This window comes from Falco punctatus, assembly GCF_963210335.1.
Source record: "Falco punctatus genome assembly, chromosome: 1".
Taxonomy (NCBI): Eukaryota; Metazoa; Chordata; class Aves; order Falconiformes; family Falconidae; genus Falco; species Falco punctatus.
Window position 1 is genome coordinate 107,632,879 of NC_137580.1, and position 26,543 is coordinate 107,659,421.

The 26,543-nt window shown below is 47.6% G+C and overlaps 1 protein-coding gene across 2 annotated transcripts in view; it reads left to right on the forward strand.

Moving 5' to 3' along the window:
* The window catches only part of SUPT6H (SPT6 homolog, histone chaperone and transcription elongation factor), a 30,261-nt gene that overhangs the window by 878 nt on the left and 2,840 nt on the right, over window positions 1-26,543 (forward strand). For both annotated transcript variants that reach the window (XM_080377174.1, XM_080377175.1), the window contains exons 2-35: window positions 5,574-5,714; window positions 6,173-6,331; window positions 6,492-6,562; window positions 7,209-7,404; window positions 8,054-8,138; window positions 8,539-8,812; window positions 10,070-10,171; window positions 10,690-10,806; window positions 11,337-11,426; window positions 11,916-12,058; window positions 12,318-12,469; window positions 12,981-13,079; window positions 13,254-13,383; window positions 13,494-13,644; window positions 14,066-14,220; window positions 14,811-15,006; window positions 15,353-15,492; window positions 15,571-15,688; window positions 16,315-16,391; window positions 16,569-16,704; window positions 17,127-17,264; window positions 17,603-17,770; window positions 18,311-18,438; window positions 19,527-19,734; window positions 20,183-20,330; window positions 20,566-20,708; window positions 21,475-21,615; window positions 22,709-22,904; window positions 23,039-23,277; window positions 23,588-23,701; window positions 24,159-24,283; window positions 24,764-24,876; window positions 25,286-25,363; window positions 25,452-25,618. In XM_080377174.1, coding sequence (XP_080233300.1) covers window positions 5,606-5,714; window positions 6,173-6,331; window positions 6,492-6,562; window positions 7,209-7,404; window positions 8,054-8,138; window positions 8,539-8,812; window positions 10,070-10,171; window positions 10,690-10,806; window positions 11,337-11,426; window positions 11,916-12,058; window positions 12,318-12,469; window positions 12,981-13,079; window positions 13,254-13,383; window positions 13,494-13,644; window positions 14,066-14,220; window positions 14,811-15,006; window positions 15,353-15,492; window positions 15,571-15,688; window positions 16,315-16,391; window positions 16,569-16,704; window positions 17,127-17,264; window positions 17,603-17,770; window positions 18,311-18,438; window positions 19,527-19,734; window positions 20,183-20,330; window positions 20,566-20,708; window positions 21,475-21,615; window positions 22,709-22,904; window positions 23,039-23,277; window positions 23,588-23,701; window positions 24,159-24,283; window positions 24,764-24,876; window positions 25,286-25,363; window positions 25,452-25,618 — 4,806 coding nt within the window. In that variant the 5' untranslated portion in view covers window positions 5,574-5,605. The remainder of the gene's footprint in view (window positions 1-5,573; window positions 5,715-6,172; window positions 6,332-6,491; window positions 6,563-7,208; window positions 7,405-8,053; window positions 8,139-8,538; window positions 8,813-10,069; window positions 10,172-10,689; window positions 10,807-11,336; window positions 11,427-11,915; window positions 12,059-12,317; window positions 12,470-12,980; window positions 13,080-13,253; window positions 13,384-13,493; window positions 13,645-14,065; window positions 14,221-14,810; window positions 15,007-15,352; window positions 15,493-15,570; window positions 15,689-16,314; window positions 16,392-16,568; window positions 16,705-17,126; window positions 17,265-17,602; window positions 17,771-18,310; window positions 18,439-19,526; window positions 19,735-20,182; window positions 20,331-20,565; window positions 20,709-21,474; window positions 21,616-22,708; window positions 22,905-23,038; window positions 23,278-23,587; window positions 23,702-24,158; window positions 24,284-24,763; window positions 24,877-25,285; window positions 25,364-25,451; window positions 25,619-26,543) is intronic.

Consider the following 26,543-nt stretch of genomic DNA (forward strand, 5'->3'; position numbering starts at 1 on the left):
ATAACAGGCTGAAGGGTGGCAAAAAAAGGTAGGGATGAATGACTGGTGCTCACAGTGGAGGGAGGATATTGTGGAGTTTCCCAGGCACTTCTGCTGCTTGGTTTTTGGTTGTTTTTTTTTTCCTAGATATGGTGATGTGGAGAAGGGAAATTTAATCCTAAATTATTTAGGGTAGCTAAACCAGACTGTAAAAAAGTCACAGAGACTAGATAATACTGAGTGGCTGAGTGCTGGTGTGGTAAACATGATATGATGGCAGCAGGTGTAATGAAGGTAACAAACGCGGCAGCAATTGACTCTACATCAGCTTTTAGTATTCAGGAAAGAGCTGCTGGTGTCTCAGCAATTGTGTCACTTCAATGCCTTGCTGTAGCCTAAAAAGGATGTTTTGGAATTACTTTAAAGGAACAGAGAACAAAACAGAAAACATCATTAACGCCGCTGCATAAATCATTGGCAGTTTGTGCCCTGGCTTTTGCTGGCAGTTCTGGTTAGCCGTCTCAAAAGAGGCAGGGGCAGTGCGGATGAGCAGGTTTCTGGGCAAGTGAAGCCTTTGTTTCCTCACCTTAGGGTGATGTGTGAAGTGATGCAGATGTGTGAAGTGATGGGCAGGTCAGAGAAAGCAAGGAGGGACCATCAATTTTCTGTTTCTTACAGGAAATTGTGATGCAGTGGGTCTAAAATAAACAGGCGGAAGTGCTTTTTCACACAACATGCTAGTAAACTGTGGCACTCTGCCACAGGACGTTCTGCGGTTTGATAGCATCAGAGGTGGTGGGACCAACAGGCAGCATTAAAACTAACACAGCAGGTATGGGAAGTTCCTGAGCTGAGGTGGCTGGCTGGCTGGACTTACCCTGTCACAGCATTGTTTGTTTCCAGTTGTCATTTCACCCCTGCGCTCCTTTGCACACCTACCACTGAGGAGGGTGGAAATGTCTCATTTAGGTCCTGACTTCAGAAATTCATAAAACGGCTTTAAAAGCTAAATACAACACTCTATGTTGCTGATGCCTTATCAGGGCTGGCAGGCCCTGGCAGAGATCAGCCTTACAGAAGTCCCTACCCGTACCAAGGAGTCGCTCTGAGGAAAAGCTTGGTGCTGATGAGGTACCCATGAAGGTAGTTTGTTGTGGTGCGAGTGCTTTACAGTGCTTCACAGGGATATTTTTGTTAGGCTCATAAGCTTCAAATTAAAAGATGCCAGTATGGTCTTGTCTGAATTATGTGGTAGGATCCAGCCTGAAGATCATTGCTTAGTGATTAGTGTTAAATCTACACATTCTGGCTCAACCATGGCTTGCTTGTTTTGTGTGGGGTTTTATTATTTATTTATTTAAGAAAACCAAAATTGATTTTGTTATGAGAGCTTCAGGGGGTAGAACGATGGTGTTACCTTTGCAGTTCGTTTGGGTTTTTCCTAATAAGCCATTTGTTGTCTTTTACTCCCATGGATGTAGTCCGGCTGAGCTAAAATTCATCCCATGAGCGTTTAATTGACAAAATGAATAGATTGGGATTCCTTAGGCTTTATGATTTAATTGAGTCAAGTTTCCCAGCCTTCTTATTCTCACAGAGCTTTCTGAGTCCTCTCCAATTTAACTTTCCTTTTTGAAGTGTAGACATGAGCGAAACTGTTCAGTGGTGGCTTTGGCAATGAGATTCTGTGGACCTGTGTGATCTTAATTGGACTGTGAGTTGAACCGCAAAATGGCAGAGGTTAAAACAGTCCCTGTTGAAACCCTCTCTGCCTCAAGAAACCCACCATAGAACTAGGACTCACGTGGGTCAGGGCTTTGGTGTAGTTCCTTCCATGAAGGATGGGGAGAAGTCAAGGACTTCCTTCTCTTCACCACCCATGCTGTAGTAGAGCCTAGACTAGCACTTGGTTTTGCTGTTTTGTGCATTAACACTGCTATCCTGAGGTTAACTGCTGAATAATGAATGTGTCTTCGTGTAAGGACACTCCTTGGTTATTCCATGAGCACCACTGAGGCCTCATGCTTTAGTTGGCATCCCTGAGATGCTTCTGGTTTCCCTCACCCCGGACCTGCTCAGGCTGTGAAGCTTCTGTGTGGCACTGTCCTTCCTGATGCCATCCTGCACAAGGTCCTGTCCCTACCTTGCAAGTGCCACAGTAAATGACAAGGTGCAGGGTTTTTTCCTGTAACTATCCTGATATTTTGCAGGTACTCACAGCATATCTCCATTTCTAAACCTCATGAGTTAAACTTTGCTGATGTGTGATGTACAAAAGCTGCGTCTGCCTCCAGCACTGCCATGTTTCGCAGTCCTGAGCAACCAGCAGGCATCTGGTTGTGTGGCCAAGGCTTCACAGGTATTTTAATGCCTGGTTTTCAGAATTCTCAGGTCCATCACCAAGAAGCACTTGTTCTAAAGGCACTGCCTTGCCTCACCAGGGAGGCAGCCCACAGTGCCTGCAGCCAGTGTCCAGCCTGCTCTTGCTGACCTGTTCTATGGTGTCTGTATATTGACAGCATGGAGAGCTCTCCGCTCAGGGTCATCCCAGTTAAAAGGAGCTTGTGGACTCTGGACAATTGCTGTTGTGCCCTTGAGCTGAGCAAAGTGCAGATGTCCCTGGTCAAAAGCAGAGGTCGTGTAGTTGCTCAGCCCTTTCCCGCTGGATCATCCCTGCAAGCAGGAGAGGCTGTGCTCGATGTGGAGGCGCCCGCGCTTCCCTCACCTGCTGCCGTGGTGCTGTCGCAGCGCTGCTTGCTGCATTGCTGTTGCCTTTGGTCTGTCTTGGTCAGTGTTTAGTGGCTGTAGGGGTAAAGCTTTATGTATGTATCACCTATAGGAGCCTGTCTGCTTGTGTGCCAGTAAGCGTGCAGGGTTAGGCATGGTCTTCCTGCCTTTTTGGTGCTCTAGTGCAATTTAGGACTTGCTCCTGTGCTGCAGCAATCTGTTGACCCTCTCCTGGGTGTGTTACAGGAGCGGGGTTGCTGCTGTGCTGCTCTGAGAAAAGGCCCATAGCCTGATACAGCTGGGCTGGCCCAATGCTTCTCACTCTGGATTCTTCAAAGCCTCCCCAGGGCCAGAGAAGCGGGGCTGGCCCTGTGTGACCTGCTGCACAGGGGGCTCCTGCTGGGCAGCAGTGCTGCTCTGAGCTCTGCCTCTGCTCCTCCACCTGCGCTGGCTGCGGTCTCTGCCTGCCTCCCTGTCCTGTTTTATTTCAAATTAAGGCCTCTCTGCCGTGGAGGGTGTGAGAAACACCTTTAGTCCCTCTCTGATTCAACACCTCTTTGGTAATAGCTACCCTGGCTTCCGTTTGCCCTGTTAAGTGACATCCCTGCTGTCCTGAGGTGGATTTCACTGGAACTGAAGGCACTTGGTTTTGTGGGTGGTTGCCTTGTGTGGAACCTGCTCAGCTGGATTGTTAAATGAGATGGGTTTCCTAAGTCCTAGCTGTTCACTGTGTCCAGACAAATTTGATTTGACATGAACTGAAATTGCCAGGAAATGGTAGAACAAGCGATAAGGAAGAAAGTTGGAATTGTGAGCGAAACACTTCACTGGCAAAGAATAGTGAAATTGTGTATGGTGCTATCACGGATGGTTTTCTTTCTTGCTGGGTTTGTGTGTGGATCGTGGACAGGAGAGAAGTGAGGTTATTAGTCTTGGAAATGCTCTAGGAAAAGCCACTTGGTCTGCAGTTTTATATATGTTAATACATCCTGACAGATACATGTTGAAGAAGAACTGGTGAGAAAGTGTGACGTTGACATAATATTCATACACAGGCTGGTAAACATAACAATTCCTGTTCCACTACTGTGTGTAGTTACACAATTCATCAGTGGCGTTTGCTTCAGGAACATGTATTTAACTAGCATCTATACTGTCCTCTGACACATTATTTCTGAGGGGGATGCTTAAATACATGTGTATGACTTCTACAGTGTCCTCTTGAGGATGGGGATCACCTGCCTGGAGCATCGTGGCTTGGTGTTGGCCACAGCCATGTAATCAGTCAAGAGTATGAGCTGCTATCTGCTCATGTCTGAAATCTGGCAGAGGTCTTTCCCTTGCCTTTATTGTGGGTTTTCTGTAACGAGATACGGCTGACACATTCCTTTGGAGCTATTAGTATTTGAAGACTTAAAAGATATCTAAGATGGGTCTTCCACTTTGGTGGTTTGGTGGTGGGGTTTTTTTGTTTTTTGTTTTTTTTTTTTATTTGACTGAGAAGTCCCTGATTTTCTCTAAGTGGTTGTTTTGGCCACCAGATGTATAGATCTCTGGGCAGAACAAGAAGTCCCGCACACAAGAAGTGTCACAGCAAAGCCTTGATCAGGTTGTCCCATATGGGACTGATTTCCTTCAGCTGTTTGTTTGCAGTGGGGAAACGATTATGGGAACGCTTTGAAGTGTGTTTGTTTAGGTATCATTCTTTGGCATATGGAAATCTTTTCTCATCTTTTTTTCCTCTCTTTTTTTTTTTTTTTTTTTTTTCCCCAGTGTGTGTGTATTAAATTACATCAGATGTAATTTAACATGGAGGTTTTGGCTTTAGATCTGACACCTTCTCTGAGCTCCTTTTTGTACCTTCCCAAAGGCTGGTACTTCTTCCTGGGCCAGCATTTTCATCTTCACAGCCGTTTGAGGAATTGATGTGTTTTTTCTTAGAGCTGACTTTTGTAAGCTTCTGTTACTTTGGTGTGTGTAAAAAGGAGCTAAACCCAAAGCCTTTGAAAATTTTAAAGTTTTGTAACCACAAGAAGTGGAAGGCTCAGAGAGACAGAACTTGAGCTGTGTCTTTATGGACATACTTTCCTTTGTACCAAGCTTGGTTTATACTGCTTCCAGAAACCCCAGCTGGTGAAAAACATCAAATGAGGAAAAAAAAATGGTTCTGGCTATAGAAAACACCCTGTTTCTGTAGTCTCTTGTTACTTCGTGATCTCTGGACGGAGGCTCCTGGCCTGGACCATCCTGGCTGCTGCTCTGGCTGCATGGGGCGGTGGAGCTGGGCAGCCAGCAGCCCCCAGCCCAGACCTGGCAGCACCTCCCAGGCCTCTCCCCTGTTTGCTCCCTGGACTCCGCAGAGCCTTGCTGACAGCCTGCAACTGCAATTCAGTCAAGGCCCTTTTACCGGATTGCCCTGGCTTCATTAACTGAATGAGGATTAATCATATTAAGATCCTAATTGGTTGGACTGTGTGCCCAACACCTTCTAGCATTGGTGGCAGCATGAGGTTGCTTTCCTGGCCACATGGGAGGGTATGGGCAGGATGAAGGGCTTTGGCTGCCTGTGCTATTTCAGCCACAGCTGGGAGCTCAGCTGTGTAATGAATGCTGCTGTGACAGGTCCTGTCCTGCTCGCTGAGACATGGGTTGACAGGAGCTAGCAGCACTTGGCTACTGTCTTCATGCTTGCTTAATCCCTGGTGACAGGGACATCTAGGCAAGGTGGACACTGGGTAATTCATGGCCTGGATAGATAATTTGAAACCCTCTTGCCTTAGCTCTCTTCTCTCCAGAACCCAGTAGGGGGAAGTGCTTGTGTTCTGCTGGCTCAGCTGATGCGATGGATGTCTCTCCTCTTTCCCCAGTTCCTGTGGAGTGTGTGTGAGACGCTGCGGCCATGTCTGACTTTGTAGAAAGTGAAGCAGAGGAGTCTGAGGAGGAGTACAACCAGGATGGGGAGGTTGTGCCTAGAGTAACCAAGAAGTTTGTAGAAGAAGATGAGGATGGTGAGTCTGCCTGTCTGCTCTGAGTTAGCTCAATTATCTGTGTGCCTCGCTGTTCTATTTTCTATCCCGTGACTCTGCAGATGGAGCAATAACTGTGCTATAATAGCATGGCCATCTGTAGTCGATAATCTCAGCTGTTTAAGTGCTTCCCTTCCTCCAAGTGCTTAGGTGGTTTTTGTATTTGGCAATAGAAAATACACTGCTTCACCCCCGTGGGTTTGATAGTAAACAGTAAAAGCAGAGGAATTCTCCACCTGTTCCCTCTGCAGAGAGAGCATGAGACCACGAGACAAGAAGTGGGCTTCTGGCACAAGCAGCTGGCTGGGTTCTGTGTCAGTAGAAGTGTTCGGTTATAACTCCCTGTGTGGATAGTGTGAAGAAAGATTCTGTTTGCACAGAGCCAAGAAGGAGTCTCAGCCAATGAGTAAATGTCTAATGCTTGCTGCTCTCTACCCTAGATGAGGAAGAGGAGGAGGAGAATCTTGATGATCAAGATGAGCAGGGGAACCTGAAAGGTTTCATTAACGATGATGACGATGAGGAAGAGGAAGAGGAGGAAGAAGCCAGTGACTCTGGAGACTCTGAGAATAACGTTGGCCACAAAAAGAGAAAGCGGAGTAAGTTTCACGATAACTGTTCGTAGCAGGCCACGGGGTAATGCTTTTCCTCTGCCCTGGGTGTCTGCATGGGCTGGGTAAGCTATACCTTTCTTACTGGTTGGTCTGTTCCCAGATTAGTAAAAGGAGAGTGTAATTCACGTTTGCTCTCTTCTCTTAGCTTTTGATGACCGTCTGGAGGATGATGATTTTGACCTCATTGAAGAGAACTTGGGTGTTAAAGTCAAAAGAGTGAGTTGTGTTCTCATGCTGCTGTTAATGGTGTGGTGTGATGACAGAGGGTGGGCTGCTGTCTGGAGAGAGTGAGTGGTGCCTCCCATCTGCTCCTGCCCTCTTGGAAAGGGAGAGCTGAGTGCCTGAGGGAAGCAGGGTCTGTCCCTGCCCAGGCAACTGAGAACTGGCTTCCTAGAGTTTGCAAACCTCTTCTGGTTTCTAAAATCTGCTGTGTTCCTCCCTCCCCACCTCTGCCGGACAGTCTGAGGAGCCCATCTTCTTCTAACTTTCTCCTGCATGGAGCTAACCTCAGAGTCAGTGCAGGCTGTTATGGGCTCTAAAGCTCCTTCTGTAACACTCCCTGCTTGGAGGCACATCAACCAGGCTGCCGCTGGTGGTGACAGCATGCAGGTGACACGGGCCTGGTCACGGTGCAGTCCTCAGCAGGCAGTTACGTTGTGTACACGCTGTGCCCCATCCATACCTGTAGCACAGGTCCCCAGGGGGTGGCTCTCCTCCCCTGTGTCCCTGTGCTGTGCTGGGCTCCATCCTGCTCCCTTTCGGGTGCCTGCACACAAAGTGCAGTTCTGGCCTGGCAGAGATCACACTGAGCCTTGAGTCTCTGCCAGGATTTGTGGGCACTAACAAGCCATCTTGCTTGCAGCAAAAATTCAGACGTGTGCGAAAAATGTCCGATGATGAGGATGATGAGGAAGAAGACTATGGAAAGGAAGAACATGAGAAGGAAGCCATTGCTGAAGAAATCTTTCAGGATGGTGAAGGCGAGGAAGGAGGGGAAGCTGTTGAAGCTCCTGTTGCTCCACCAGAAGAGGAAGAGGAGGAGGAAGAAGACGAATCTGGTGAGTATGGATGGTGGATTCATCCAAAGTTTGTCCTATTATTGAAGCACAGGAACAAAGTTAAGACTTTATTTGAGCTGTTGTGGTAAAGCTTTTGTTGGTCTGATTAGTACAGTCTTTACAATTAAACATTCCTGGGTGGCAGGTTTAGTTTGTCTGTCTAAACTGATTTGTCCAGAAGCACATTACAAGTGCTGAGGTGTTGAACGTCTCCTCTAAGCTGCCTTCAGAATGCAAATGCTTTAAAGGAGGGAAGTCAAGGCACTGTTCAATACCTAGCAGCACAGCACATGCCTGCCCTACTTCTCTTCAGCGTCAGCCTGTCACCACTGCTAGTGCCATACTGGAAGAGTTTCAAGAGTTTGCTGTCCAAAGCAGCAAGGCCTTTTCTGACTGCATTTTCCATGCGCTGAGCTGCAGATGTTGCCAGATGGCTTTGCCTGTGTCTGGAAGTTTGTTCTAGCTTGTTATTGTGGTTCAGGTGCCTGGAATGTCTGAGGTTGGTGTAGATGCCGTGGCCATCAGACAGCCAGCAGCAGCCAAAGCCTGTGGTGGAGGCTTGTAGTTGCGCTGGCTGAACTGAGCTTTGTCAGAGGTACCAGCTGAATATGCGAGTGTTCTGACCATTAAATCATTTTTCAATGTCCAGACATTGATGACTTCATTGTGGATGACGATGGACAACCTCTGAAGAAGCCAAAATGGCGAAAGAAGCTCCCAGGATACACAGATGCGTAAGTATTGATTGGAAATTTGCCTGGAGCCTTGAAAACAGTGCTCATCTTACTTGATTCTTGGAACTGCAGAGTGATTCAGCTTGTGGTTGGATACCACTGGTCTCTTTCCCCAAAAGGAACCTGGTAAATTTAAACACAGATCTTTTAGTCTGTAATTTCTTAAATGTCTGACTCCTTCCTTTCTCCCCTGGATTTTTTTACAGGGATACCAAAACCAGTCCCTTAGAAGAGAAGTATTTGCATGTAAAACTCAGAGTTGTGTACCTATCCATGATGATTTTTTTTTCCATTTTATCCATGATAAGCTTAGACTTGGGTGCTGTGGCCTCCCCTGTGTGGCTAGAAGGATGTTCGGTGAACTGCACAGTGAGGCTGAAGGATAGTTTTTGCCTTCCAGTGCTTTGCAGGAAGCCCAGGAAATCTTTGGTGTGGACTTTGACTATGATGAGTTTGAGAAGTACAATGAGTATGATGAGGAGATGGAGGAGGAATATGAGTATGAGGATGAAGAAACAGAAGGGGAGACCCGTGTACGACCCAAAAAGACTGCCAAGAAGCGCGTCAGTCGGCGTAGCATCTTTGAGATGTATGAGCCCAGTGAGCTGGAGAGCAGTCACCTAACAGACCAGGACAATGAGATCCGCATGACAGACATGCCTGAGAGATTCCAGGTGAGGGATGAGGGTGCTAGTGTGCAAGCAGAAAGTGGTTCAGCTCCAGGACCTGCAGGCCAGCTCTCACACCTGGCTGCTGGCTGGATTTTGGCATCTTTTTTTTTTTTTTTTCCACCCCCCCCCCCTTCTTCTTTGAAGATTCCATCTGTCAAATGTATAGGCTAAAGCTCTGCATTTGGACATACCGGTGACGTTGTGAACTGTTCTAGGCATGTAAGCCCGGGCTTAGCACTGGTCCAAGTTTCTCTTTGGCCACTGGGTGCCAGCGTTGCACTTCTGGAAGTGGTGCAGGGCTTGTGCTCTGCTGAGATGTCCTTTATGCTGGATCCTGTTTGGAATCCCTGCAGCCGTACCTCTGGATAGCAAGAGATACAGATACGGTGCCAGACAGGGTTTCTAGCCTGCCTGTATACCAGCCAACACATAACTGTTCATACAAGGTGTTTCTGTAACCCACTTTAATCCAAGTGACCGGGACACATGCTGCTGTCAACACCGAGTCCGGTTTGTGCTGCTAGGGATCATTCTGATGTCTTGGATTTTTGTCTTAATTTTACCCTTTATTCAGATTTTCACTGAACAGTTGATCTCCCTGTAGCATATGTTAATGTAATTCTGTGCAGAGGCTTGTTACCCTCCTTTGTAAAATGGAATGTCTGAAGCTGCCGGCTTTTCAGAAGGACCTTTTTTCCCATGCTAGCGTGCACAGCACAAGGGAATGCTGTTTGTAATGTCCTCTGACCATATGTGGCCCATTCAGACATTTTGTGATCTTCATGGATGTCAATGATGGTTAGAGCAGGCCTCCTGCAAGAGAAGTGGCTGAGACTAAATGCCCAGAGAGGGTTTGGAGCTGCTTTATGTTCTGCTGTTCTGTGGCTGCAGGAAGAAAAGTGATAACAAGGCTAGAACAGGCACAGACTGTTTGAAACAGAGGATGTAACGGCAGAGGGTTTGGGAGTCTGGTAGGAAATTGGGAGTACCCTAATTTGATTGTCGCAAAAGATTTCGCACCATTGCAAGCCTTTCCACAAGCCTTTGACAGAATTGTTAGCTGCCTTTGCCTAGTGTAAAGCTGGTGCAGTTGCCTGCGCGCTCAGAAGCTGCAGACGTTGCAGGGCTATCCTCAGCAAAGCCCTGTGGGTGTGGGGGGAACCTGCAGCTCAAAACAATAATTTCCAGGCTTCTTGAAAACATGGTAGTGCGAGCCCTGGTATTGCACGTGCCTCTGCTTATCTTGTTGCCTTTTCACAGCTGCGATCCATCCCAGTGAAGAGTGCTGAAGATGATGAGCTGGAGGAGGAAGCTGACTGGATTTATAGGAATGCATTTGCAACACCTACCATCTCCTTGCAGGTAAAGGTCTGACTATGCCTAGGACTTCTGTCCTAAGAGAACTTGAAGGTGCTGCAGATTTCCAGCCTTGAGACATTGTTCCAGGAGTCTGCTGAGAGGAATGTGATGCCCAATACAATTTTCTTTCTGGTTTTCTGGTTTTGAGCAGGTCATTTAACATGCAGGTGTCTTCATTTTTGTATTTATAAAACAGGACAAAAAAGGAACACGGAGAACTTGCAGGAATAATTGTCAAGGATGATTGAAAAATCTCTGAGCCAGTGTGCACTTAGGGCTAAATTAGTATTAGCCATGATCTGCGTTTACACCATCCGTTACCTTGGCCAGGTGCTGCTTCTCTGTTTTCCTTTAAGCCCAGTCAGTGCTAGGATGCTTTTCTGTGGTATAAAATCAGAGTGTGTACCTAAGCCTGCGTTCCCAGCTAACAAAAAGGACCACTGGTTTCCAGCTGTAGCCTGGGCTGGTCTTTTAGAGTCAGCTCAGAAATACAATCAACACAACACATTTCTTCTTTTTAGGAAAGTTCTGACTACCTCGACCGTGGGCAAGCCAGCAGCAGCTTCAGCCGCAAGGGGCCCAGCACCATCCAGAAGATTAAAGAAGCCCTGAATTTCATGAGGAACCAGCATTTTGAGGTAATTCACAACTCCGCTTCGTTGCCAAGATGAGGTCTGAGTGTCTGTCTCCTTATCCAGGCAGGATTAGCAGAGGGGCTGCTGAAAGCATTTGGGGCAGCAAACTAGAAGGGGCTGAGATACCATACCTGGTTGCCTCTCCTGTGACAAAACGGTGCTTCATTGGAAAGTGCAGCTCAACTGATGTGAGCTGTGGCAATGCAGGTTTTAAGGCCTGTTTGGTGGTGCTGCTGATGTCCTATTTCCCTGATCCTGAACAAATTGATGCTAGATGAGGGGGAGGAATTTCAGAGTCTCTTGAGCCTTGGTCAGTCCATTCAGCCTGTTCTCTGACGTGTTGCCTGATGTTGCAGAAGCTTTTTGGTCTATGTGGTATATTCTTTGATGGAACGGTCTTAAAGGCTGGGGTGTGGCTTGGTGCATATTCTACGCTGCTGCTCCATTAGCTTGTTCTCCCACATGGAACAGGAGGATTCTCTGGACTCCTGGCTGCCACAGCGTGGTGGTAATGAGTCTTATTTTTGACCCAGGTCCCATTCATCGCCTTCTACAGAAAGGAGTATGTGGAGCCAGAGCTGCATATCAATGATCTGTGGAAGGTCTGGCAATGGGATGAGAAGGTGAGGAGTGTTTTCACTGCTTATCATCCCATCAACATTTAGCATATCTTCTCACCTAGCATTGATACTGTCAGCAGATTTTGTTTTGACCTTGGAGACCTTGTGTGCTTTTTTTACCCTTGTGTTTTTGTACATTTGTTACTGTGTGGTGGTAAAGGGTTATCTGACAAAAGAGGATTCAAAACAGTCCTTCCCCTTCACCGAGTTCCTCTTGTGTAGTGACTTTTCCTGCAAGGAGTGCAGGTTTCTTCTCTACCATCAGGTAGATCCAAATCTTGATTTATGTTTTTTTTCTGTTAATATAATCCGTCTCTGAGATGAGATCTGCCACGTTTCATATCTGGGCTCAACTGTGGGTGAAGGTTTCAATGATTGTTTTTATATAACAAATATCCCAAGATCCTGGGAACCCCTATTTGGGAAGGGAAGAGGCAGATGTGACCCACCGTGATAGTAAGTTTCACTGCAGTTCTTTTGTTCTCATGTTAGTGGACTCAGCTGAAGATCCGCAAGCAGAACCTGACACGTCTGTTTGAGAAGATGCAGGCCTATCAGTATGAACAGATTTCTGCTGACCCAGACAAGCCCTTGGCTGATGGCATAAGGGCCCTGGATACTACTGACATGGAGAGGTATGGTGCCATGACCTTCTTACATTCATTCCAGAACAACTTAAAATGTGTGTTAGCTTGCCCAAACAGCACAGGCTCTCTGGCCGCTGCAGTGCATTGACGTTAGCCTCTACAAAGCCAGTAGTGAGAAATATTTAAAATTCTTTTGGAAGATGAGCCCAAGCGCTCCTTCTGCCTGACCTGTACCAGAGCAGGTTCCTTGAGTGCTCTGACCACAGCTCAGCTTTGCTTTGACACAAGCTGGCTTTGCGTGCCGTAGGTTGAAGGACGTGCAGTCCATGGACGAGCTGAAGGACGTGTATAATCACTTCCTGCTGTACTATGGGCGAGACATCCCCAAGATGCAGAATGCTGCCAAGGCTGCTCGAAAGAAGCAAAAGCGTATCCGAGAGGATGGTGAAGAGGAGGAAGGTTTGTCCCCAGATTTGATAGTCTCCTAACTGTGGGCTGGTTGAAAATCCTGGTTCAAAAGAATAGGAAGAAAGTGTTGAAAAGCCTGTGTGTTTGCACAGGGCATCTCTACTGTTAGTTTCTATCTCAAGTTAATCCCAGGTCTTCCAGGCATCTCTGAAAATTTTCAGTTTGCTGCACAAGGTGCTGCTTTCCAGTAGGCTGAATACCACCCCTCGTGGTGGGGGCCAAAGCAAGTATCAGCCACTTTGATGTGTGTTTTAATGTGCAGCCCAGAGATACTGCTATTAAAACTGCAGAAGAGTGAAACTGCAAAGATAGCATTTTCAGGGTATTTTTCTAAACCTGAAAAATTTTAAGGTTTACTGTAACCTTTGAGGTGTGTTTGTGGAATTTAGGGACTCTGTTGCATGATGTAGGTTGTGTTTAATCCCTTTGCTGTGCTCCTGACACGCTGCAGTTGTGTGGATGCCTTTGTAAAGAGGCCTTGCTAAATATATCCTTCCCATAGGTGAGGGGGAGGATGCAGAAGATGATGAGCAGAAAGGGCCTGAGCTGAAGCAGGCTTCCCGTCGGGATATGTACACCATCTGTCAAACAGCTGGGCTGGGTAAGCGTTGCACTCTGTCATGCTGAGCTTGCAGTGGCCTAGCCCGCATGCTTTGCTGGGCGGTGTGGCTTACCTGTAGAAGGAGGACTGGTAGTTTTGCTCCGTGTAAGCTACAGTACCCTTGTCCTCATTGTTTTTGTGTTGTGTGGTTTTGGTGTTTTTTTGATTTACCAGATGGCCTGGCTAAGAAGTTTGGTTTGACACCTGAGCAATTTGGAGAGAATCTCCGAGACAGTTACCAGCGTCACGAGACAGAGCAGTTCCCTGCAGAGCCCCTGGAGCTGGCCAAGGATTATGTGTGTAGGTCAGTGCCGGGGAGGGTGTCTCCATGGAGATCTTGCGGATGTGACACAAGGGAGGGGATCTCAGGGCATTCTCAGGCCCTAAACCTTCATGTTGCCTTTTTACTTTTAGTCAGTTCCCAAGCCCTGAAGCTGTGCTGGAAGGAGCCCGGTACATGGTGGCTTTGCAGATAGCCAGGGAGCCTTTGGTCAGGCAGGTCCTGAGACAGACTTTCCAAGAAAGAGCTAAAGTCAACATTTCACCAACCAAAAAGGGGAAGAAGGTAAGGACGGGAGCTCTGACTCCATGAGTCAACTCAGGGAAGGATCTAAATAACATACAAATGCTCATTTTTGCATCTGGAAACTTCTCCCATGTCAGCGGCAACTATGAATAAACCTTGGAGCGGCATGTGAGCTGGGTGGTTGCAGAGGCCAGCTCAGCAGCATGCTGCATTTTTAGTCTCAGAGTTTCAGCAGATCTGATTCTTGCTGTTGAGATGGTGCCTTCAATTATTGGAATGGTCTCTGTTTCTCTGAGACTGGGAACGAATTCCACTGTGTCCTGCTGGGGAAGGAAATGCAGACTGGCAGGCGTAAGGGTGAGGGGGTATTGAATAAAAGCCATTGTCTGCTGCAGTAAACAGAAGGGTCTTTCTTTGTGAGTGCCCAGCATGCCTACTGACTGCCTCTCCTCTCTCCCAGGATATTGATGAAGCCCACTATGCCTATTCATTTAAATACTTGAAGAACAAACCTGTGAAGGAGCTGCGAGATGACCAGTTCCTGAAAATGAGCCTGGCAGAGGAGGAAGCGCTGCTCACTATAGATATCAGCATTGACATGAAAGGAGTGGAGGGGTGAGTCCTCACTGGCTCTGCCATCCATGCCTTGGCAGAGCTCATGCGTCCAGTGCTGTCATGCTGCTAGAGCTGCTCTGTAACCCAGACTGCTCCTGGAAGTCATGGCCTGATGGCTTCCCGCACCTTGAAGTCAAGCAGCCTCTCAGGGTCTTGCTTTTTTCTTCATCTTAATGAAAACCTTAGTTGACATCTGTCTTATTCATTTGGAGGCAAACTCTGAAGCCTTTAGGATCTTTGTGAAAGGCAGTGCTTGTTTCCCAGCCATCTTTGCTGTGTGCTTCTTGTTTTCTTCCCTGCACATCTGAGTAGCCACACTGTGCCGTATGGATGGGCTGGAGTGGCTGTGGGCTGCCCCATGTTGCACAGATCAGGCTTCTCTGTGCTGTGTTCAGCTGTGATCTGTCTAGCAGCGTATCTTTTGCAGATAAAGGAGTGTTTGATGGGAGAATTGGCTCTTCTCTAAATTTTCCATGCAGCTCCCTGAATCTGAGGTGCTGCTGTTACATCCCTGTGCAGGAATCTGCCAGTGGTGGTGTCAGTGCAGGCGTCTGGAGCCCTTCTGTATCTTCTCCTCTCATTTCTTGCAGTTACGGAAGTGACCAGACGTACTTTGAGGAAATCAAACAGTTCTATTATCGGGATGAGTTCAGCCACCAGGTGCAGGAGTGGAATCGGCAGCGTACAATGGCCATTGAGAGATCCCTCAACCAGTTCCTCTACGTGCAGATGGCGAAGGAATTGAAGAACAAGCTGTTGGTGGAGGCCAAGGAGTATGTCCTCAAGGTGCGACAAGGGACGGGTGGGTTTGAGTCAGAGCTGGGGTTACAGGTGCAAAGAGCCCTGCAGTGTGCTGGGGATAGCTGCTGACAGGCCGTACACAGGCTCTTGAAAAGGAGGAGAAGGCCGGCAGGGGTCTGAGTCTTGATACTTTCCCGAGGATGGAGAGAAGAGCAAATATCCCAGTGGGAGGGAAGATGGGCTCCATGGTACTGGAGAGCTTGTCCCAGTCCTGGCAGAATATACTGGTTGCTGCCTTGAGCAGTCCATAACCTTCCCTCCGGAGAAGGGCTATGCCAAAACACCCGCAGTGGATTTTCTCACTCCTCTCCCCTCTTCTCTGTTCTGCCAGGCTTGCAGTCGGAAACTGTACAACTGGCTAAAAGTAGCTTCGTATCGTCCTGATCAGCAAGTGGAGGAAGATGATGATTTCATGGATGAAAACCAAGGGAAGGGGATTCGGGTGCTAGGCATTGCGTTTTCCTCAGCCAGGTAGGAGGAAGGGAATTGCCTCTGGATGCATGTACAGCTTCAGCAGTCCTCCATGTCTGAGTGATCTCTTTTTGGCAGGGACCACCCTGTGTTTTGTGCCCTTGTTAATGGAGAGGGTGAGGTTACAGACTTCCTCCGATTGCCGCATTTCACAAAGAGAAGGAATGCCTGGCGTGAGGAGGAGAGGGAAAAGAAGGTAAGCCTTTGGACAGCTATTGTTAAGATGAATGTCTGCACTTCGCTTTTGGTACAGTACAATCCACTGTGGGCTGGAGGGAATAGTCAATCTGAAGACAGCTCGCTGTCACTCTTGCACATAAGAATACTTCCTTTTTCCCAATCTGTAAGTGTTCTGCAGAACAGTTGCTTCCAGTTAAGATTCCAGTTCATCTCTTCTGCTCCCCTTGCAGGGAGTGGCAGGGCCTTGCCATTCCTGAGTTATGCTGTTTGGGGGTTTGTGAACTTCTTTGGTCGCAGCTACTGAATTTTTCTCCCCTTTGCCTGATCACGTTATAATAGCAAAAGGCTGTGGGACCTGCTGGAGCTTGGGTCAGGATTTTGACTTCCATTCCCTACTTGCACTGATTTCCTGTAACACCAGAGTGTGATGCCATCAGTCTTTCCTCTGCAGAGCTTTCCTGTTTGTCCTTACAGTGGGCTGGAGCTGCAAAGCTGGCTTGTGGAAAAGACGTTTAGTTGTGTTCATGTCATAGTGGCAGTGGGGGGAGGATTTGCCCTGTGAAATAGGAACCAGGACTGGTAGCTAGCTAAGTACAGAAACCCTCTAGCTTTTAAACTGTGACCTGTCGCTTGCCTTTCCAGGCCCAGGATATTGAAACCTTGAAAAAATTCCTCTTGAACAAGAAGCCTCATGTGGTGACAATTGCAGGCGAGAACAGGTCAGTCTTTGTGTTCCTTCCACTTCCCAGTCTCTTTGCAGTCCTTTCCTCATGCCTGTCCAGATTTCACTCTTTCTGTCCATGGTGTGAGATAACCTGTTGGGGTCATCTCCCCTAAGTGATTCCAGGACCCAGCTTTGCTCTGTTCCCTCAATCCCCATGGTCATCTCTCCCTAGGGATGCTCAGATGCTGATGGAGGATGTAAAGAGAATTGTTCATGAGCTGGATCAAGGGCAGCAGCTGTCCTCTATTGGAGTGGAGCTGGTGGACAATGAATTGGCCATCCTCTACATGAACAGCAAGAAGTCTGAGGTGAACCTTCTGTTATTCCATCTATCCCTTAGCCTGTCACTCAGCTCTGCTGTCTCATCCTCCATTTGTTGCGCTGGCCCTACCTTGCGTATCTGCTGCCTCATGTGTTCCGTCTAGATGGTGACATACTGATCTTTGGATCAAGGCAAAACATCTTATTTAGGCTTCCCTGAAGACATCAGCAACAGCAGATGTACAAAGTAGATATTGATGTAGTCTGAAATGAATCTTGCTCAGCTAAGTGAATGATGTTGTTTCATTCCTAGTTGTGGCAGAGCTCCTGGCAGCCTTTGACCTCAGCTCTCCTTTGCCCAGAGCACCAAATACTTCCCTTGTTCCAATCCACGATGTCTCTTTGCTACTTGCGCTACAAAATGCGAAAACACCATCAGGGTTTTCCCTAATTTTCTGGCCTCTTGCAGAATGAGTTCCGGGATTACCCACCTCTGCTGCGTCAAGCAGTCTCCCTTGCTCGCCGCATTCAGGACCCCCTCATAGAGTTTGCCCAGGTCTGCAGCTCCGATGAGGATATTCTCTGCCTGAAACTCCACCCTCTGCAGGTAACTTTTCCTTGTGAGATCCTTGGGCAAGCAAGATCCTTCTCTGCAATAGAAAGTGTCCTGAGAGGCTTGGGACAGTTTGCTGTCAAAGAAAAGTATTCCAAGTTGAGCTGGTCTAAATTTTGCCTGTTCTATGCCATATTCAGACTACGTGGCCCCTGTTGGTTTTTTACCTCCTTTAGCTCATTTGCCTCCTGCTTTTAGGCTGTTCTCAGGGGTAACTCTGAGGTGCAGTACAGCTCCTGAGAGCCAGTGTGTTGTATTTTTGGCTCAGCTTGCTTATGGCAAAGTGTTGCACGCATCTCCTTGTGAAGCTAATGCCTCTTCTTTCTGTCAAGGAGCACGTGGTGAAGGAGGAACTGCTGAATGCCCTCTACTGTGAATTCATAAATCGTGTGAATGAGGTGGGAGTGGATGTCAATCGGGCGATTGCTCACCCTCACAGCCAGGCTTTGCTGCAGTACGTGTGTGGCCTGGGACCACGCAAAGGCACTCATCTGCTAAAGGTAAGGAGGTTTCTGTCCCTGCCTACAAAAAATAATGCATCACCAATAATGTGCGAGTTGGCCTGATGGCAGTGCTGTTACAAGATGAGTCAGGGTCCCGTGTGCCAGATGCAGCTGACAGCTCCGTTGACATGAGTTTTAGTATGTGTTATCTCACTGCGCCTAACCCCGAAGCTATGCATGGATTAATGTCCTGAGATAGACCCAAGCAGCTCAGCAGATCCATCAGTCCTAGCTAGCTCCTGAACCCACGGATGCACTGTTACAGTATCAAGGCACCTCCATACTGTAGAAAACACGAGGCAAAAAGCCAACACTTTTCCTGAGAGCTGGAGCTGTTCCATGTGAAATCATCTTTCATATGATGCTCCATGTGAAATCATCTTTCATACGATGTCGAGACGCAGGCAGGGAGCAACAATTTGAGTTGTGATAGGCTTATGTCAGACACTTTGAACACTGCAGTGTCCAGCGTGCTGCTTTTTGTGGAGAACCCTTCTGTTCGAATGGCAAAGTTTATACTATTACCTCTGTCTCCAGATCTTAAAACAAAACAACACACGTCTGGAGAACAGGACCCAGCTGGTTACGATGTGTCACATGGGACCCAAGGTGTTTATCAACTGTGCTGGCTTCATCAAGATTGACACAGCATCACTGGGTGATAGGTGAGTATTGGGTTGCATTCAGTGTCGTACGTGGTATGGTGTTAGCATGAGTGACAGGCTGAAGCAGTCTTGTTTGATGGAGTCCACGCTCCCAGGAGTTTCTGTGTGGCCCTTCTGATTTCTGGCCAAGTTCAGGTATTGTTGGTTATTAATCTGATTCTTAAGGGCAGCACAGCAGTGTGAGCTGCAGAACATTAATTATATAGCTTGCTATGGTTTGAAAGACTCGTGGTGGTCAAGAGGAACTAAAATAAAACAATTGTTCCCTAACGTAGTTGTCATGGATGTCTGTCATAACCCCTGTGCACTTTAGCTTGGTTTCTGCCTAGTCCTAGCAACAGTGTTTTATTTTTCTAAAGTTTCAGACATTAGGAATAACTTGGGAATTTAGCTACCTCTGAAACTAGTAGCAATACTAGGAAGTTTGTAGAGCATTAGGTTACTGATAACTAAACAAGAGAGAAGTGTCTGGAGGACAGCAGTAATGTGGTTTCTAAATCTGACTGCTTTGCACCGAAGGGTCACTTGTTGGAAACGTGCTTTCTCTAGGGCTGGCCCAGTATCCTTTTTGCCTTTGAAAAGCAGTCTGAGAAAGGGCACCTGGCTGAATCCTTGTGCTGAGTGACCCAACCCTGCTACGTCCCTGGTTTTTGCAGGATACAAGTCCCAGAGATGCAGAGGGCAAAGTGTAGCCTCATCCAAACAGCTAGATGCAGATGGCTTCACTGCCAGGTGGCAACACTGAATTTGTATGAGGAGAGAAACTGTGGAGAGGTGTGTGCTCAGAGGGAAGCTGTAGTATGCAGAGTGATCAAATCTACCTAGCATCCAAAATGCCTGGCTGTATCTTTGAAGAGCAGGACCTGCAGACTGGAATTTGTCATGTCTGTCTTTGGCTCCTGTTGACTTAGCAAAGAAGAAGTCATTCTGTCCTTTGTGGAGTGGTTTGTTCCGTGGAGGGCAGCAGTGGCAAAACAGCCGCGCAGCCAGTAGTGGTCTTCAACAGCATGTTTTGTTACTGAGCTGAAGGAGGTGACTCTGGAACCCTTCAGAGTCCTTATCTGAACATTGCTTCGGTTTTATTTCAGTACCGATTCCTACATTGAAGTCCTAGATGGGTCTAGGGTCCATCCCGAAACCTATGAATGGGCAAGAAAAATGGCAGTGGATGCCTTAGAATACGATGAGTCGGCAGAGGACGCTAATCCTGCAGGAGCTCTAGAGGAGATCTTAGAAAACCCTGAGCGTCTGAAAGACCTGGATCTCGATGCCTTTGCTGAAGAACTGGAAAGACAGGTGCAGTGGGGGTTCCTGGTGCTGAGAAACAGATGGGAAGCTCTGCTGTCCAGCTTGGTTTCTTATGTTTTATAGCTGGTGACCCTTATCTATTTTAGGAGCTGAGTATTTAGCTGTTGCCATTGTAAAATGTATGAAAAGCCATGATGAGTATTCAGTGTCTGACAATGGCATGTAGTAAATGCTTACAGAAAGTACACTTGGGGCTGAAGGAAGAAGGAGGCAGGAGACAGTAATTAGATCATTTAAGGTATTCTACATGAAATTATCTTTTGACCTCTTCAACATCCCATGACTGAGTTCCAGAGTTTGATGGTACCCTGTGTATTCCTCTTCTTTTAAAATTTGCTGGTTTAAAGTTCCTTATGTTCTTTTGTAACTTACACTGAATTCCCTACTCACCTCCTTCCTGCTGCTCATGGCTTTATAACCTTTGAATACCATGCAGGGCTATGGTGACAAGCATATCACTTTATATGACATCCGAGCTGAACTAAGCTGCAGATACAAGGACCTGAGAACCCCATACCGTTCTCCAAACACAGAAGAGGTCTTCAATATGCTGACCAAAGAAACTCCAGAGACTTTTTATATAGGTACGTCCCTGGTTTCTGTCACCCTAATTTGACTTAGGATGTGGGGCGGAGGGATCTTGGTGAGCGTGATGATGTGATGGTGCTATGGCTGCGTGTGCATGAAACAGCTTTTCTGGTACCCACGTAGTCTTCTAACACCTTCATGCACAACCGCCTTAGACAAAGGGAGCTGCCGAGCCCTGCAGCTGGCATGCAGTTTTTCATTCTTTCCTTCTCCTCTGCCATCACACCTCAGGTAAAATGATCATCTGCAACGTGACTGGGATAGCCCACAGGCGGCCACAAGGAGAAAGCTACGACCAGGCAATACGGAACGATGAAACTGGCCTTTGGCAGTGTCCTTTCTGTCAGCAGGATAACTTTCCAGAGCTCAGCGAGGTGGGGCTGCTTCTCCAAACGGGCCTGCCTTTGTCAGGAGTCTGCTATTGACGGGCTTGAGGGTTTTGTAGCGTTCTTGGGAGACAAGGTATCAGAGCCAAGATTGCGTCTGCAGTGCCCCAGGATCCCAACCTGAATGTGGCCTTTGGCTGCAAATACAATCTGTTCCACTTGTGACTAATTGCTTCAGTATAGATTTGACAGGTCCTTTATGGCTGCATTATGGATTTTAGTGAACCAGGCTAGGAGTGAAATGGACCTGGGGCTAAGCTGACCAATTCTTTGCAAATACATAAAGCGGGCTTGTTCGTGATCTGGGATTGTGTTTTACGCAGAGGAACTGCCTGTGACACTGAGAACAGAAGGTTGTTCTGCCACCTTCTCAATTTTAAGAACTTATCTGGGCTCCCTGCTGCTTAATGCAGCTGTACTTGAGGTCTCTTCTAAGCACTGCTGAATTCCAGACTTGGTAATCCATGACTTTAAAACCCTATAGTGTTGATTAGAAAGCCGCCCTAGCTGCAGGCTTGTGTTCAGGGTCTAAAAATGTTCTGACCTTCCTGGTTGCAAAGGAAGGCGAGCAAAACTGACGTAGTAAGATTGCATTACTGGGTAGCATTCATTGAAGTCCTCTGTCCCCTGCCCTTCCACATGTCTCTGCTGGCTGTACCAGTTTGCTGACACAGCTTTTAGACTTGTTTGAGTGTGAGCTGCCGGGGCTATTTTGTTTCCATGCTGAATGACCTTTACTTTTGCCTTGCTCAAGGTTTGGAACCACTTTGACAGCGGTTCCTGCCCAGGTCAGGCCATTGGAGTGAAGACACGTCTGGATAATGGCGTCGCTGGCTTCATCCCAACAAAATTTCTTAGTGATAAGGTGGTCAAGCGCCCAGAAGAAAGGGTGAAGGTATGAAAGCAGTGGGTTTTCACATATCCAGCGAGAGCTGGAAGAGCCTGGAGCCAATACCAAAGATTCACAGTTTGGTTAATAACGCTTCCCTAAATGACTTTTCAAACCATATTTTTATTTAAGAACTTTAAATCAGCAGCAAGTTCAGGTTCTGGTTAGCGTCCTTTTGCCACAGTGCAAATCTCTCTTGGCAGCTGGTGAGAACCATGTTAATCAGTTAACATGTTGCACTGCGGGAGGATTTATTATTGTCTGGCTAAAGTCTGGGTTTAGGAGACCAGAAGGCATTCTAATGCAGAGCTGCCCTTTGTTTCTGGCTTTCTAAAGAGTTCATGGAACTGCCTTTGGATATGCAAGGGTCACTTTCCCTCTCTCATGGCTTTTTCTTCTGTGTTAATTCATTTGTGGGGGTCATCAGAGTTACTGGTCTTGCTCAGGACAAGGACCGAGGTTCTGAAAGAAACAGAATCATGTATTTTTATCACATGATAAAATAGAGGTTTAACATCTTTGCTGTCTTTTGTGGTCCCCCTGACAGTCCATGCAGGTGATGGATATTTCTGTAAGATCAGAGGTCTCTCAGCATTTCTTTAAAGAGTCATTAACTTCAGCACGGTTAACTGGACTAAGACATTGCCGTTTTTGTGGTGGTATTTTCTGTTTCCCATTTTGTTGAAGCAGTGCTTTGGGTATCTTTCACTCTGTTTCTGAACAGACTTAACTGCTTTCTTGCAAATCTTTAAGTCCAGTTTTGCTTCTCCCATTGTTAAAGATATGTAAAATAGTAAATTTAATTGTCCTCAGCTTCCAGACATGCAGTTTTCTATGTGGTACGGGGCATAGATAGTAGACATGCTGGAGAACTGCCCATTTTTCCTTTAATCTCTTTTAATTCTACTCATCTTGGGGATCAGTTGATTTTTGGTTTGTATAGAAGGATCATTTTTAAAGGTTGCATCACTCTGAAGTAGGTGAGGTCATTTGTACCTCCTTATTGGCAGCGTGACTCCACACAGATTGCTCTGTAGAGCAGGGAGGCTGGCATATCAGCTGGAGCTGCTGATCAGCTTTGCTTGCCCCTCTCCTGTAGGTGGGAATGACCGTTCACTGCAGGATCATGAAGATTGACATTGAGAAGTTCAGTGCAGACCTCACCTGCAGGACCTCAGACCTGATGGATAAGAACAATGAGTGGAAACTGCCTAAAGACACCTACTATGACTTTGACTCTGAGGCAGCAGATCACAAACAGGAAGAAGACCTGAAAAGAAAGCAGCAGCGGACAAGTGAGTCTTGATTTTTCTCTTCCCTCATAATGCCAGCCTTCCCAGGATGCTTCAGGAGAGTAAGCACAATTAGACATATTGCTGCAACAAAGCAGTTCCTCTTGGAAGCCTAAACACTCTGCTTTGTCCCCTAGCGTACATCAAGAGGGTAATTGCTCACCCGTCATTCCACAATATTAGCTTCAAACAAGCTGAGAAGATGATGGAGACCATGGACCAAGGGGATGTGATTATTCGGCCAAGTAGCAAAGGGGAGAACCACCTGACTGTCACCTGGAAGGTGAACGATGGGATTTACCAGCATGTGGATGTCCGAGAGGAGGGTAAAGAGAATGCCTTCAGCCTGGGCTCCACGCTTTGGATTAACACAGAGGTGAGAGCCCTGCAGAGCATGCCTGGGAAGGAGCTGGTGGGGAAGGCGAAGTACCTATTTGGCAGGGACAGGTTGATGCAGCCTTTCTGTCCTTGCAGCTGCTTTCAGACTGTTGGAGAAACATTCACTGCTGTTCTCCAGATTCTTAGACAATACTCAGGTCTTTTGTTGTTGTTGTTTGGAGATGGGGGTTGTTGTTTCTCAAAGCATCCACTCTTGCTGTGCAAAATGGGTGGCTGACAACTGTATACTAGAATAAGAGTTCCTCATCACGCACTCTAAATATCTCTTTAAATGTGTTTGTTCAAAGGAATTTGAAGACCTGGATGAAATTGTTGCTCGCTATGTCCAGCCAATGGCTTCTTTTGCCAGAGACCTGTTGAATCACAAATACTACCAGGACTGCAATGGTGGAGACAAGAAGGTAAGCCTGTCCCGGGATGTGGTAGCTTCTGTAGGAGATATAGGAGCTTTATATAAATTCCTTTGGACAGGCCTTAAACTCTGATCTTCCTCTTGTCACTTGGGCCTTGGCATTTGCTTTCCAGTTGCAGGTCTCAAGGGCATTCTGTCTGGGAGCACTGGAGTTAGGAGAGCAATGGGAACATGGTGTGTGCTACAGCAGTGTACCAGAGTAGCAAAGGGGGTTGCCCTGTCAGCAAGTATCAGTGAAAGTAATTGGCTTTCTGTGACCTGGTGACATTTGTGCACCAACCTTGCACGGAAACGGTGCCGTTGGTGGTTCCTGTTGGATTGCTAGCGTCAGAGCTGGGGGGAAGAAGGGCTCACCACAGCATGGAGGGAGATATCCGTTAGGTTCTGTGGGTTGCTGAAAATGTAGGCTCTCCTTGAGCATTTCTCTTCTTTCTCTTTCTAATTAGAAACTGGAAGAGCTGCTGATAAAGACCAAGAAAGAGAAGCCAACGTTTATTCCCTACTTTATCAGTGCATGTAAAGATCTGCCTGGCAAATTCCTCTTGGGATACCAGCCTCGAGGCAAACCAAGGTGAGAGACAAGCCCAGCATCTGCAGCTCAGTACTGCCAGTACCACACCTCAGCTTATTTCTGCCAGTTTTCTTTCCAGCCCTGTCATTATCCCCATAAGCCATGCCTCCCCTTACGCAGGGTTTGTGCTCCTAAGAGCAGAGGACCTATGTCTAGCAGTAAAACTCACCCAGGAGACTTCTGTGTTTCTAACCAGCTGGCTGCTACAAGCAATACTGCCCTGTGCACAGAGTGTCACAAGAGTATAAGCAGTGACTGATAGATTTTGCATGGAAAGGCATGGTATTTGGAGCAATGGTTTGAAAACAAAATGAAACTGTCTTGGATAGGTCTATCTGTTCATTTTGAGTACGGCCATTGCCTGAATTTGTAGGTGTTCTGACTGTGACCTGTTAGTGTGAGGGTGCTGTACAGTGGCAGATATGGCACTGAAGCAGCCTGTAATCTCTTGTGCTCTCCTGCATTCACTGCTCCTCACAGGATAGAGTATGTGACAGTGACCCCAGAAGGATTCCGCTACCGAGGCCAGGTCTTCCCTACTGTGAATGGACTTTTCCGATGGTTTAAGGATCATTATCAGGACCCCGTTCCAGGTGAGCACCCCAAAACTTGAGTGACTCGGCTGTTTCCTGGGCATCACACAACAGGGACAGTTATAAAAGGACAATTTCACGTTCTTTGTCCCTGAAGTGTATCCTAGGACTTTCTACATGTGGGATATTTCAAAGAAACACTCAAGTGTTTGGCTTCTGTGGACCTACTGGGAGCTTTTCTGAGAGCTAATCTTTCAGCCGAGTGGGCCATGGGGCAAAGGCTGGATTTGTCCCTTTCCTCTCCCTGAGCCTCCCCAGCCGTACAATCCTGCACATGCCATTCCCTGGTGACATGGTAGTATCTTGCCAATAGCACTCTTGCCTGTACTTTTTCAAATCCCAAGTTTCAGGCCAATAGCTGCTCTTCTAGGAAAGCTCATCTATTTTTCTTGGTTTGTATTTTACACAGGTATTACCCCCAGCAGCAGCAGTCGGACCAGGACTCCAGCCTCCATTAATGCTACTCCAGCTAACATTAACCTGGCAGGTCAGTGCAGACCTTTCCTGGTTGGAATCCAGATACAAGCTCCTTCTCCAGGCTCTGCTTTGTTTAACGTGATGGGTCTTTCTTGCAGACCTGACCCGTGCAGTGAACGCTTTACCACAGAACATGACCTCCCAGATGTTCAGTGCCATCGCTGCTGTGACGGGCCAGGGACAGAACCCAAATGCCACCCCTGCGCAGTGGGCATCCAGCCAGTATGGCTATGGAGGCAGCGGAGGCGGCAGCAGCGCATACCACGTACGTGTCCCTTAAGTTGTTGAGAGGAGATGCTGCGTGGCTTCTCCTTGCTGCTAGAAACCATCCCAGAAGGGCTCCGCTGGGAGCCTGGGAACATCCAGTCCCAGGACCATCCTGGGAACATCCAAAGTTGTGTGTTTGTGGTGCTGCACAAGGGAGCCTGGCCGGATTCTTGGACCAGGTGGCTTCTTGCTTCCTGTGGCTGAGGAAATGAGGCATGTAATACAGCCCTGCTCTGGAGAGAGTTGAAGCAAGTAGCAAATTGCTTTGGCCCCCAAGGCATGTGGCAGGGTGGAGAGGCGGGATCCAGCGGTGAGGGCGCACAACCTTCTGATTGTGCCCCTGAACTGGCAACGTGAGCTGCCAGTGGAAGAGATTAGCTGTGAAACTATGTGCTGAGTTTGCAGGGATTTTCAGCTCAGCGTGCTAATCTCCGAGCTGCACCGGCAGGCGAACACCTCAGCCTGACTGAACACCCAGAGGCTTTGCAGGGAATAAGATGGAATTGGACAGTTTCAGCTCATGCTGAGGCCTTTCCTCATGTGTGCTGGTGTCTGCCTCCTCCCCGCCCGTGCCGCCAGCTCCCCAGCTGCCACCAAGGCTAAATCCAGCTGCGGAAGGGCTGAGGTGCCCGGGTACAAAAAGCACGCTCAATATTGGAGAGACCTAGCGAAGAGGTGCTGCAAGACGAGGCTTGCAGGAAGGAGGGATCCTCTTTTAGACCACCTTGGGAGGCTTTCTGGAGTCTGGCACAGGAAACACTGAGCTGGAGATAGGCAGGGACTGTGGATAACCCAGTGTATTAATCATCAAGACAATCTGAAGAAAAGGGAGGTGAACGCTGGGAGGCAAAGAGACTAAGCACTCAGTTGGGCAAGCAGTGAGCCAGCCAGCTTGGGATATGGGAGGGAGCCATCTCGGGAGC